Here is a 14069-nt window from a genome sequence, read left to right on the forward strand (position 1 = left end):
AGGACTTGGGTCCTCTAGGGCTGAACTTACAGGCAGCTGCTTGAGCCACCATGTAGGTACTAGAGTTCAAATCTGGTCCTATATAGCTGAGGTGACTTTCTGATTCCTCTACCTAATGCTGGCTTTGCTAGCACAACATAAATTAATTAGGAAAAACATTGACAGACACCGCCCGTCAAAACATTATTCTAAATGTAATGGGAAATAATATCCAAGTGTGTGTTTGTTTACAGTGCTAGAGTGCTGCATACTGGGCAGAGGCTCTCCCGTCCTACTGCCTAACCCCAAGTCTCCTGTAGACCTTGTCAGAACTCCAGTGTAGCACTTGTACAAGCAGAGATGATAGCTGAAAACCCTGACAGACCCTTTCAAACGCAAACTACTAGCTAATACAGAAGGGCAGAGACTCCCTCACTCCCCACTCAGTTAGAGATTGGGATAATCGCGATTGTCAAAAGTTCAAAAGGGAAAATGGGAGGTAAAGCAGGCCGAGGCTGGCTCTCCCTCAACGTGTACCTGTTAAGCTGGATATGTTGATACCGAGGGTGCTTTACAGACTTCCATTGCCCAAGTGAAAATTCTTAGGGACCTCTTTCAAGACTTGATCTTAGCATACTGAATAAAGAGAGCAGCTAATCCTTTGTAAATGGTGAGAGGAGGAATTCAGAATGTAAATCTCACTGCAGAAATACTCCCGGTGCTGTAGACCTACATCTTTGGAGACACTTACAAAGACTTTAATATTTTTTTAATGCGGAAGGGTGAGCCTGGTTAAAAAGCCAATGGGTGAAATTAGAGAGAAATAATCCAGTGCTTTCTTTCTGGGAATTATCACCCTGCTCCCCAAGGGGACTGATTTTTTTCCTTCTGAGAATGAGAATGCTTCTCTGTATAGCAAGTAGCATCTCTTAAATGCAAGTTGACTTTTAGTATAATAAGAGTCTTGTTAGAGTGCAATTTGCTCCTAGTCATTAATACAATGAACAAATATTTGTGGTTACGGAAAGAAAACTCAAGTGCTTTTAAACCTCTTGTGAGATCTGGTTTCATGCTTGAAACCTATACACTACTTGGTAGCATCATGTAGAAAGGCTCCGGGCTTTAAGCTCTACAACATAAGTTAATACCTTTGGAAAAATTGGCACCACTACAAACTAGACTCAAGGTCCTGAATAAGGCATTCTTGTTTTTACTTGCGGCGTGAGGTTAAGTGATGGGGAACGTTCACAGCAGCGGCGCTAGGAGAGGCACTGCCTGACCCACAGCAGGAAGCGCTCCTCCATGTGCCCTTTTCAGTTTTCCTTCTCAGCTCCCCAAGTGCAGGGAATAACATTCAAGCTGGAGAGATAATCAGTAGTTAGAGCACTGTTTTGCTCTTCCAGAGGTCCTGGTTCCAAATCAGCAACCACATGGTGTCCCACAACCATCTATGTTAAGATCTGATGCCCTCTTCTGGTGTGTCAGAGGAGCAGCTAGTGTATTCATATAAATGGCCGTCATTTTAAAAAAAAGATAAATTCACCTGAGAGGAGTCGGTAGTATTCAGGTAGTTCTCATAGAGCCTGGCGTTTGCTGGCGTCATTTCTAAGCTCGACAGTAAACTGTGACAGGAATTGTCTCTGCGGAACCCATGTTGGCTTAGCACTTGCTACCCTTTGCCTCCAGAGTACAAGGTTCTCAATTCCTACATGCATATTAAAATATGTTCTTCAGCTAATGTCTTAAAATCATAAGTCATTTCCTTTCTTCTCTGCTAGGGATTGAATCCAGGGCCTTGGCACCAGTTAAGCACTTTACTACTAAGCTGTACCTCCCACCCCCAGCCAATTCTGGTTTGTATGTTTCTAACATTTATTTATTTGTGCATGAACACATTTTGTGCTACAGTACCCATGTGGACGTCAGGAGAGCTAACAGCACTTGGTTCTAGCCTTCTACCCTGTGAGTGTCAGAGATTGGGGTTTTATATACTTGACAGAAGAATTGCCTTCCCTGCTCTGGCGTCGCCCTCTTGTTACCTGGGTCAGGGGTGGTGGTGCCCATCTTTAATCTCAGTGCTCTTAGGAAGCAGAGGCAGGAGGATATCTGAGTTCAGGGTTAACCTGGTTTGCATAGTGACTTCCAGGATAGCCAGGGCCACATAGAGAGGCCTTGTCAGCCTCCTCACCCACAGAGTTGGCAGAAATAGCAGCAAGCAGAGTAGCCTGCAGTCCAGAAGTGGTGTGCATGTGACTGACCTCCTGCATACTCTGCACACAGTCTCTCGTGTGCCTTCTTCCGTGAAGATCTGCATCTTTTTAAAGATGTGTGTGAATGTGGGCAGCACGTCCAGGAGTACAGTGGCACAGGAGACCAGAAGAAGTGCATCTCTTAAAGGCACATTGCAGAGTGAGGTAGTGAGCCATCCAGCATGGGTGCTGAAAACTGAACTTAAGGTCTGCAGAAGGACTTTCCCTCTTAGCTGCTGAGCCATGTCTCTCAGCCCTCAGTGCCTTTTTATGTTAGGAAGGTGGCTTTTTGTTTGCATGATTCTATTTTCTCCTGATAATAAATAACGGCATGACCTTTTGGACATTGGTTAAAAACCAATTAGGATAGCATTTAGGGTTTGAAATTCTTTCTGCAAATTAAAATTGCTTGCCGTGCAAGTGTAATTGGACTGGGAACCGTGCTGAAAAAGCTGGATGACATGGTAGCAGGCCTCCACAATTGGCTTTCCTACTGCAGGATGAGAAGGGGAGCTGCAGGACTCACCCAGAACTGGCAGGCCAGACGAGAGGAATACGGCTTAGCAGCTAAAACAGACACCATGCTTTAGAGCGTGGTAGAGGGAAAAAACTAACTCAGTGCTGTACTCAGGCCTCCACGTGCACAGCCACACCCCCTCTCACACGTCGCATGCAAGAGTGAATTTCAAAGGAGAAAACAAAAGAAAAAGTTGTATTTTTGGACTGGAAATGAGTCTCAGGTTAGTGTCAGGAGCCACTGCTCCAACCCTATGTGTGCAAAAAGAAAAAAAGAAAAAAAGAGTTATCACTGGCCAGGGCAGGATGAGAGCAAGCTCAAGACAGCCTGGACTACAGAGTGAGGGTAGTCAAGGCCTGGGTAATAGCTTAGTGGCTTTGTGGTGTTTGTGCAGTAGCTTCCACTTTGTCACCTTACCCAGTATGGTGACATCTTTTCTGTCCCGGATCTCAGTGTGCTTTAACTAGTGCCTGTTTTGATTTTAGACAAATCTTTATCTCAGCTGAAGGAATCTCTACTGTTAGAAGAAGATACAGTGACTTTGGTAGCCAGTGAACTAGAGAGAGAGGCCGAGTAGAGTATGTTTTCTGACTTGCAGTAACCTTAAAGGAAAAACATACCATTCTAACTAGAAGGAAGCTCCAGAATGTGTCCTTAAAAGGCGAGAGCCAGTACAGGGCTCAAGTGTGGGCAGTCCCTCTCAAAGCTACCAGTAGAGGACAGTGGTCCTCACAGTTCAGAAACTCTTCCTTTTTCTGCTCAGTCGTTGCAGGGACATTTGAACAGCACTTGACAGGCCTTTCCTTCGAGCTGTTGTTGCTTCCTCTTTCTCAGGTATGTCTTATGTGTGTCCAGTTTTGTTTAACTCATAATCATTTTTTACTTATTCTCCTGCATATGTAGAAGTTTCACAAACTGGTGATCTCATTGTTTGACCTGTGATGTTCTTGAATAAGCTGTGGGTGAGTGCGAAGGGGCCCAGTGGCCATGGGTGTGCTCCTGTGATGACCAGGAGTGAGGCACCTTCGAATGTCTACATATCACTCTCACTTTACTTTTTAGAGACAGGGTCTCTCACTGAATCTGAAGTTTGCCGGCTCAGCTGGACTGGCTGGCCAGCAAGGCCTCGGGCCACTTCATCCACCCAGGGTTTGGGCTCTGCACTGCCACTTCCTGGTTTAATGTAGGTGCTTGGAATCTGAATCAGGGTTCTCATGCTACACTTTTAGCCCTTAGATCTTGTTCGGGTGTGTGTGTGTGTGTGTGGTGTGTGAACAGTCATGTCATCACATCAAGTCCATGTGATGTTGGGGATGTGCATGTGGGGGAGCCACAGACAGGCCACATCCCCAGCCCTGGAATTGACGTGTTGGTCCACTGCTGCTACTGCACTGCTGCTGTGCTTTGAGAGCACTACTCTCTATATACCTTGCCAAGTGGTGCACTGTAGAAGAAACTGTGAAGGTCATTTGTAACTAGAATTTAGTAGAAAGAGATTGTGTGATGTAGATGGAAGATCGTGGTATTTTTGAGCTCAGTAAAACAGAAATGAAAGGGAAATAACTATCCAGGGAAAGATGGCCAGGCAGAAGACATCGTGCATAAGCCATGCTGCCCTCAGAACCATTACTTCGGTAAGCTGGCCTTCCTGAGCCATGTGGGGAAGAGCCCTGAAAGTGGGAGAGGAAGCAGAGAGCAAAGATAGGCGGGCACGTCTGGCTGCAGTCTTCACATCTCATGGTCGAAGTTAGTTCATGCAGGCATGAGACTCACTCTGTCACTCTAGGAGACACACAGGAGCAGCTTCTGGCTGCACAGAAGATCCTGTTTAAGGCTCTCGCGATTCTGTTAGAGAAGCTGCAGTGTGGTGGAGAGAAGGAAGACTCTTTGTCTCAGAAGGAGCACATCTGCCAGCGTAACTATAAATCTATGAAGCTGTGACAGGATTTCTCAGCGGAGGTCTGTATGCCCTTAGCAGATCCGGAGCCCCAGGGTCAGGGCGTGCTTTGATGCATATTGAGCATGGATCACGTTCTCCTGGATACCAAGCACGTACTTGAAGGACGTAGCAGTTAAACCTGGAGGGGCTGGGCCATAGAATGCCTGAGAAAATCTTATATAGCATGCATTTGCTTTTGGCTGTGCACACAGACAAGCTAGAGTGTGAGGAGTTTAAAACTAACCCATGTTTTTATAGGAGACTAGCTTTATGGTACAGAATAACATGAGTGGGAGACCAGAATGTATCTCAGTGGCAGATGCACACATTTAGCATAGCACCAAACCATGCCGCCTTTCTGCAGAACCAAGCAGCACAACACCTGGCGGCGGATAGAGTGAATTCAGTTAAAGACTTTGAAAATCTGGACAGTAATGACGAATACAATATGTGGCTGCTGGTAATTAGTAAAGCAAGAAGATCTAACTGTATAAAACAGTGGGAAATAAAATAAAGCCAGGCCTGGTGGCCACGCCTTTAATCGCAGGAGACAGAGGCAGGAGGGTCTCTGAGTTCAGGCTAGTCAGTTCCAGGGCAGCTAGGGTTACTGAAGAGACCCTGTCTCCAAAACGCAAAGCAAAGCGATTATGTGAGCGTGTGTGTGAGCGTGCGAGTGCGTGTGTGTGTGTGTGTGTGTGTTAAAATAAAACAAATTCGACAATAAATGAGGAAAATAAAGGAATTTTAATGACTATGAAGAAGTATTTTGATAGACTGCATTATTTTTCCGAACATAGCTTATATGCTACACTGGAATGTTTAAAATGATTTACTATCTTATGGGCATCAGTGTTTTGCCGCAAAGTATGTGTGTGTATGAGGGTGTTGGATCCTCTTAGAACTGGAATTACAGACAATTGTGAGCAGCCATGTGGGTGCTAGGAATTAAACCTGGTCCTGGAAGAGCACCACTGAGTCACCTCTCTAGCTCCCCGGAATGTTTAGTAAATGTTGCGACTTTTCCCCAGCATCTGCTTTGTTAACTGCAGTAGCTACACAGTTAGTGATATATAATTCACCTAAGATGTTCAGAATTACACAGCTATAAATCAGAGTTTAAGAACTCATTATCATCCATTACCATGTAAAGGAAACTTGCGGCCTGCTGGAACATTCCCTAGCAAGTAATCCTGGCACTCAGGCAACAGGCAGGGATACTGAAAGTTCCTGGCCCTGTGGCTTTACAGTTCCAGACCAGCCAGAGCAACACGAGAGACCATCTCCCAGAGAAAAGAAAGGAAGACAGGAAGGGGAGAGAGTAAAAAGGAGTCCTCTGCGTCTCTGAAAGAGTAATGACTAGCCAGTTTGCTCACACTCGCTACCCTGTCAATCATTTCGTGCTGTGTGCCAGCGCTGACTGCAGAAATGGATACAGAGCACCCCATGGCCTGTACGCCACGCTCTCAGTACAGAACACCCCATGGCCTGAAATGCTGGCCTCAGTACAGAACACTACGGCTTTTGTACGCCGCCTCTCAGTGCAGAGCACATGCCTGTATCGCTTCTGTTTGCACGCTCAGGGTTTGTATCCTATCGTAGCACGATTTCGCACTCGTGTGTGCATAGCAGGTATTTGAGGAGGCCAGAGCCAAGTGCATCTGCTCCCTCTAGAACTGGTGTGTGACTGCTGCTGTGTGTGAGTGGGAACAGAACCTGGGTCTCTGTAAGAGCTGCCGGTGCTCTTAACTGCTCCAGCTATTGTCGGGTTTTAGTGCAAAATAATAGCATGTTGTGGAGATACCATATGTATGCATCCTATTTGTAGGTGTTTGCCTGCCTGTCTGTCTGTCTGTGCTCTGTGTGTGCAGAGGACAGAAAGGTGGCCAGGTCGTCCTGAAACTGGAATTAGAGACAGTGTGAGCTGCCATGTGTATTCTGGAAATGGAACCTGGGTTCTCTGGAGAGCAGGCGTTTTAGCTTCAGCAAGCCATCTCTCCAGGTCGCACTGGTCACTGTCGCATACGTTATGGGCCAAATTTGTTACTGTTCTTGAGCTAGACACACCTGGGATTATTTGCGAATCATATAACTTAGAATTTTGTTAATGCACTTTGGTGTGTATGCATCCTGCACATGCAGGACCTGCAGTGCCAGTGCCACAGGGTGACCGGACAGCTCTCAGGGTGAGCTCTCTTTTCACCCTGGAGACAATCAGTCGGCCTTGGCGAAGTACCTTCACCCGATCCATATTGCAGCCAACCAACTGCCTTGTGCTCTCTTTGAAAGTAAAGTTTGTGTAGCCAGGCAGGCATCAGCTCTCCTTATAGCCCAGGTTGGCCTTTCATCTCCTGCCCAATGTCCCAGTGTTTGCAGCCCAGGAATTTCTTTCCCACCTGCTAGCAGTGTGAGCATTCGCTGCTCTCCTGTGCCGTGTTCATCACCCTTGGCCTTGTTGAGCGTGCAGGGAGTGGTGTCACTGATTTAGTTCTCTTTGGTGGCTGCATTGCTGCTGACCTTTCCGTCTTCTCATTGGCTGTGTGTGCTCTTGGAGATGGTTTGCTGTTTGATTAGGTTGCCTTTTATTACATCATATTTGTCTAAAAAATGTAAAAGCAGTACTCAAAGGTTCATATATACCTGCTTTGCAGTCTTCCGTGAACCATTTTACTGTGTGCTCATGGATATAAGCATCTTAATCGTCAACCTCTTTGAAATTCTCACATCATAGAAAGCAGCAGCACATGGTCATTCTGTTACATATTTGTTCTTTAGTGAAGGCCTAAGCTACGAAACTAAAGTGACATTCGGTCTGTTGTCATCGTGGCTTGAGTCTTTAACTTTGGTATACACTCTGCAGACATCTTCTTACCCACAGAAACAAATGCGAGAGTGTCTGTCTACTCTAGACAGGGGTCTCATGAAGTCTAGGCTGACCTCAAACTGTGTAGCCCTGGGGTCCTTTCTTCCTACTTCTACATGTTGAAATTGCGGGGTGTGGCTGCAGATTGATAAGGAGAATTCTGATTGACTGAATGTCCAGTCAGTGGAGAGCTTGCCTGATGCAGAGCCCAACTTCGCTTCCACTGCACCTACCGGCTTGATGGTACCTGCAGGGCGTCCCAACATGGGAGGACCAGAAGGAAGGTCATCCTTAGCTACAGTGAATTTGAGGCCATCTGTGCTGCCCTGCGAGACCTCGTCTCAAAACGAGGTAAAGAATTCTAGTTAACTCTTCTCTTAGTACTTAAGAACTGCTGGGTGTGGCGCTGGGACGCCCAGCAGGAAAAACCTGAGCTCACCAGGGAAGGGCGAATGGCGTCTGTGAGTGGCTACATTGTGCGCCATTGGGGTGTCGCGACTTACATACCCCTTATATACACGCGGAAGTAAGTCGGCAGGCGTGTAGCGCTTTCTTAGTTTATTGATGTTTAAGAGGCTCTTTGCTAGGTAAGCCATTACGTGACTTGTGTGGGTACCAAATGTCCATTCTAGGGACTGTTTTGAACATTGTGAGGAAGAATAGGCATCCACAGAAAGCAAAGCATCTAATGGTGGTCAGGTTTGGGATCCCAGGTGGAGGGGTCATAAGTTCAAGGTTATCCTCAGCTATAGAACAAGCGCCAGGGGCAGCCTGGGCTACATGGCATTTTATCTCGGATGATTATTTAGTACACTGGTTCTATTGTTTTTGCTTGAGGTGGGTGGTTTTGTTTTGATTTTAAATTTTCTTTGTATGCTAGGGAAGGCATCTAAGTCCCTCAGAGCATCTTAGGTGTCCAGCTGTAGAGTAGAGCTGCCATGTGCCTTCTGGGAGTTAGACCTGGGTCCTCCGTGAGAGCAGCCAGTGCTCGGTGCTTGTACCTGTCGAGCATCTCTCCACCTTGTTTGATTCTTTTTTCAAGGCAGGGTTTTCTGTGTAGCCTGGCTGTCCTGGAACTCAGTATGTAGACCAGGCTGGCCTCACTACAGAGACCTGACAGACTCTGTCTCCTGAGTGCTGGGATTAAAGGTGTGTGGCTCCACACCCAGCCTTTTTTCCTTAATAGATGGTTTTGTAAGTGGATGTTCTTCCTCCCTGCCAGGTGCTGTGAGGACTGTGGGACCAGGGCCTTTCCCTACTGTAAAGTCTCTGCGGGTTTAACATTTAGTTTGACAAATTGCCAGTATGGGAAAGAGCTATGTTGGTTCTAAGACAGACTTCTGGAATAAATCCTTTTGTCTTAATTATTGGAGAGCGAAACTAGGAAGGGACTGCAAAGTTTATCTTGTGCATCTGGTTTCTTGTTTATTTCCTTGATGCTGCTCCCCCACTTATCTGTGTGCCGTCGAACTGGTCCTTTTCTTTTTAACTCCACTGAGTTACTATTTTAGGGTAAATTTGTAAAGGAACAGCCTGCTGCAGAGCACATGTCTACAGTGCTGTCCCTGCAGAGCCAGGGCAGGGAGCGGAAGTCCAAGGGCTACGTGAGAAGGACCTGAGCTCCTGGGCTGGGGCACTGCTTCAAGTCACCATGGCAACAGCAGGAGTGTTTTGGTAGTGACTTTTAAGACAGGGTCCCCTATAGCCCAGGCTAGCCTCAAACTGGTTGTGGTAGCTGAGGTCAGCCTTGAATCCTTGATCTGCATCAGTTCCCTTGCTTGCCTAACGTGCACAAGGCCTTGGATGAAATCCCAGCTCCTGCCTCTGAAGGAGGCAGCTCAGCTCGGGCGTGAGAGAGCCTAGGGACAGACAAAGGAACTGGGTGTACCGGGGCTAGGTGCTGCCTAAAGGAACCAAATGTTTGTTTTAGAAAATTCCCAGACGGGGAAGCTGAGCCCACATTACAGTGGGTGGGAAGGACTGGGATATTCTGTAAGTGGGAAAGAAGAAATGATAGTTTTTGGAGAAGGAAGAGGAAGTTTGGGGAAATTGATGGCTCATTAGAAGAGTGGCCAGGGTACTGATGATGGGCTCCCTCACACACAAGTCAGACCTGCAGCTCCCAGGTCAGATTCTGACACCAGCTACACCGGGTCTGTGGAAAGGACATTTGTTCTTCAGCTGCGCTTGAGTTTGGTCAGTCTTGATGAAGCATTGTCCTACCCACTTAGAAGTGTTGAGGGCAGGAACCTTGTCTCAATGCCACATGACAGGATGTTGTCTTGTGCCGTTCTTCATGTGACTTGTCCACAGCCACAGCTGCTCATCTTGCCTCGGAGCCCTGTCATTTACAGTGGCTGGGTGTGTCCCCTTGGCTTACAGTCACGGAGGAATTGAGCCTGGGCACTCTTGCTACCTTGGTCTCCATACACCACACTTGACCTTGACTTCCATGTTTTATTTGTGTGTGTGTGTGTGTGTGTGTGTGTGTGTGTGTGTGTACACAGAATGCCCTTCCATGTAAATGTGTGTGTGCAGCCACATGGTGCCACACTGTACATTTGAGGTCAAGGACAGCGTGTAGCCCTTGTTCTCCTTCGTGGGGGCCAGGGCAGCTGTGCTCTGGTGGACAGGCTTGCTGCCACCCTCACCCCTGGGTTGAGCATCACCAGGACTCACTGTTCCTGTGTATTTCAGGTTGTCGTTCCCCCACTCCCGGGGAAAGCATTTTTGCGGCAGCTTCCTTTTAGAGGAGACGATGGAATATTTGATGATAATTTCATCGAGGAAAGGAAGCAAGGGCTGGAACAGTTCATAAACAAGTGAGTACTTTTACCCCTGTGGGGGCGGTGCTGTGAGGCACCAGATGACGGCTGGCCGGTTTTCATTTATTCAGTGTTTTATTTTGTGTGTGGGGATGCTTTGCCTGTCTGTGTTCCACACATGCTGGGAACAGACCCAGGTCTCTCTCGAGAGCGCCAGTGCTCTTAACTCCTGACTACCTGTCATTTAAATGTTAGACTAAGTCCATTTTTCAGTCTTTCTTGTACACTATTTAACTGGGCTGAAAGTGTCTCAAAGTGCTTTGAACTCCATGATAAATGCTTTGAGTGGTGAAGTGAGATTTTCGTGTTGACCTAAGTTTTATATTTGCTGTTCTTGGATAATTTATGCAAATTACATTTAAAATTACATCATTCAGAAATAGCTTTGCTTGTGATTCTGATTTAAGGTATATTCTCATGTGGATAATAAAATGAACATTATATTTGCAATCATTTTGTTTGATTGTAGGTAGCAGTATTTATGTAAAAGTGTATGTTAAATTTTTTTCATGGCAAAATGTTCTTTTGAAAAAAAATCTGCAGAATTTACGATTGTCTTTTAGTAGCTGTTGACTGATAAGCTCAAACCAGTACTATCCCCCTCCCTCCTCTTTTTCTTTCTCTTTCCTTCTCTAAGAAATGTGGCCCAGGCTGAGGAAGCTGAGAAGTGTTACAAGGTGCACCCACACTGCAGCTGGGGCTGCAGGGAGAAGGCGGGTGGAGAGAGAGAGACTCTCTCCGCTCAGGCACTGCTCACTGTTGTCCCTGAGCTGGGCCGCAGCAGTTCCCAGTCTTAGCCTTTGAGTAGCTGAGATTGCATCAGGCCCCTGGACTGGGGTTGTGACTGTGTTCCAGTCTTGAGGTCTGCCCGATTAGTCAGATCTTAGAGAAGATGGTTATTGTGAGCTACATTAATTTTGGTAATTTGGTATCTGTGAGAGGAACAAAGCCTGTAACTTTATCTACTTAGCACAGAACCTTCATTTGTGCTTTTGTTTTGTTGAAGACTGGACTCACTGTGGCCCAGGCTGGCCTTTCTCCCAGGGCACTTGAGATGGCAGGTGTCCAGCAGCCCCCCCTGTGAGCATGCATGCTCTGTGAGAAGTGAGGCTAGGTGTGGCCACCATGGCTCATTGCACGTCAGTCACGGAGGAGATGTAGATGGGGAAGGGGTGAGCAGCACCTAAGCACTGCACTGCTCCTTACTGAGCTTCCTGGTTTCAGGTGAAACCCATGCCCTCTGTGTTTGGTTTTCTCTCTCTCTCTCCTGCCCACACTGGCCTCGTTCATTCACCTTGCTCAGCTTCTCTGTTCTGGAAATTACAGGCATGGGCTGACCTCCTGGTTTGGATCCTGTAGGTTTTTAATAATACACGAACTATTTCACATGTAACAATAAAATGTAAGTTTCTTAGGCACGTACCAACTAATTAAGCTAACTCAATATGCATTCCAGAAATACTACGAAGTTTTAAAAGTTATTTTTACTTCTTTATTATTACATTTACCCCGTGTGTGTGCTTGTGTGTGCATGCGTGCGCCTGTGTGCACGCGCCAACCTCGATGCCTCTGTGAAGGATAGAAGATAATTTGCAGACTCATTTCTTTCCGTTTACCACATGAGGTCCTGAGGACCATACTCGGGTCATCAGACTTGGTGGAAAGTGCCCACCTTTATGAGCCAAAGGGAAAGGCCATTATCTGATAGCACAGCTTATGGGTAGTTCAGAGTAATGCTTGCATTTAGTAAATTGCACGTATGTTCTAGCTTTAAAGTGAGTTTATTTTGACCCCTCCCATCACCATCTTTAAGAAACAAGGGACTGAAATTTGCTTTTTTTTTTTTTCTTTCATTTCCAGGGTAGCTGGTCATCCTCGCCCAGAATAGACGTTGTCTTCATGTTTTTACAGGATGAAATCATAGATAAAAGCTATACTCCATCTAAAATAAGACATGCCTGAGTTTGGCAAGAAGAGGCCAAACCGAGACCATGAAATGATTCGTCCACACCAATGAAGACGTTGTAACTAGCATGCTGCGCAGACACTGCTGTAAATCTAACACATACGCCCTGGATGTACTAACACTCACGCTCCTTTCATTCTGTTCTGTTTGGCAAGACGTTCCATTTGCTTTTAGTGGAAACCCCGCTTCTTCAGCCTCTCTAAAGTAGCTCTTCCCGTGTCCCTCCATTGTGCACTGTAGCCTCAGCCCTGTAGACCTGCAGTGTTCTGACTAAAGCTGCCGACTTGCTCGAATTTGCAGTTCTGTGTCGTGTGCTTCTTGAATCTGATTGACTAGGATATTTCTCCCCACCCCTGATGTGATGTCACCACTTGGTCCTAATTTATGTGCAGGAACACGACACCATTTGTCTCAGTACCACACATATGCAGGTGTACTTTGTGTGCAGAATGTGTCTTCCTTCTAGCCTGTAATCCCCTTCATGAGAATTAGATTGAGGGAAATCTTTATATTCTGTATAAAACAAAATCAAATTTATATACTAAAATCATTTGTCTAAAATTTAAGTTGTTTTCAAATAAAAGTTGAAATGCATTTCTGCTCTGCTCTGACTGCATGGCCTCTAGAGCCTGACTTGTGTGGCTCTGTTGTGAAATCCCTCCCTCCTGTGCTGAGAGGGATTATATACTCAGTCTACGTCCATAACTCCATTCCTCTGTAAAGGGCAGTGGTATCAAATACACCGCCACCTTTCGAATGGGGCTTTAAACGCTGGGAGAGCTTCCTTGGCTTACTGCCTTGTTGGGAAGGACGTATGTTGACATATGCTGTGAGTCTGAGTCACTTTGGAAGACGTTTTAAGTTAGTCCCACGCCCTCTGTTCTCAGCAGCTGTTCCCCGGGGACCTGGGTGACCTGCTGGACATGGCCACGGTATAGTGAGCGGCGGGTGTCTGCTCTCCATGGTTTGCTTAGCACAGTTAGTAGCTCCGTCCTTTGAGGAGAGAGGAGCACAGCCTCACAGCCGCCTGAGGACATAAATCCACAAGACCAGAAAACCTGTAGCTCCTTGCTCCGTGTGTGGGACCAGACTAATGCGACTGCAATGGCGTTCCAGTTTGAACCCTGGACATCGAAAGTGGTTTGGGACTCTGCTTGGTAGGTGTTAGATTCCAGGAAGGCAAGCCCAGAGCTCATCTCAGGAAACATGGGGTAGTGGCAGAGGACCTCAAAGTCACGCTCCTGCTATGCCAGCCTCCCAAATGCTGGAATCCCAGGCACGTGCCAACATACACAAGCTTGAGAAAATATTTGGGAAGAGACAAGTTTGGGATATCCACAAGCAGGCTGCAAGTGCAGTCATGGTGCAGAAGAGACCTCTTGTTGCTCAAAACAGTATTTCAGGATTTCATAAAACCAGTTCGTGAACCACTGCAAGATGTTCTAAAGTAGTCAGGCACGATGGCGCAGGCACGATTTGGGGAACACCTGTAGTCCCAGCCTTCAGGAAGCAAAGGCAAGAGGATTAGAGTGAGTGAGCAGAGTTAAGCTGGGATGTAGCAAAACTCTGTCTGAAGGGGAGATGTCTGTAAATCCAGGCTGGATGGGGCTCAGCATGGAAGAATCCCGAGAACCCGTGCAAAGCCCCGACAGGCAGGTCGCCACCCATAATCCCAGCTCTGTGTGGGAAGTTTGGGGTTTGTGTGGTCCTCCCAAGTGCGTGCATGCGGGCGGG

General features: G+C 46.7%; 1 protein-coding gene across 1 annotated transcript in view; it reads left to right on the top strand.

Moving 5' to 3' along the window:
- Nucleotides 1–12340, top strand: part of LOC116887506 (sorting nexin-3-like) — a 31684-nt gene extending 19344 nt beyond the window's left edge. Inside the window, 8 exon segments of the mRNA XM_032889126.1 lie at nucleotides 2028–2054; nucleotides 3254–3289; nucleotides 8447–8458; nucleotides 8920–8942; nucleotides 10242–10366; nucleotides 12230–12244; nucleotides 12246–12269; nucleotides 12271–12340. Of these exon segments, the coding sequence (XP_032745017.1) occupies nucleotides 2028–2054; nucleotides 3254–3289; nucleotides 8447–8458; nucleotides 8920–8942; nucleotides 10242–10366; nucleotides 12230–12244; nucleotides 12246–12269; nucleotides 12271–12331 (323 nt within the window). The 3' untranslated portion in view covers nucleotides 12332–12340.
- The last annotated feature ends 1729 nt before the right edge of the window (nucleotides 12341–14069 follow it).

This window comes from Rattus rattus, chromosome 18, assembly GCF_011064425.1.
Source record: "Rattus rattus isolate New Zealand chromosome 18, Rrattus_CSIRO_v1, whole genome shotgun sequence".
Taxonomy (NCBI): Eukaryota; Metazoa; Chordata; class Mammalia; order Rodentia; family Muridae; genus Rattus; species Rattus rattus.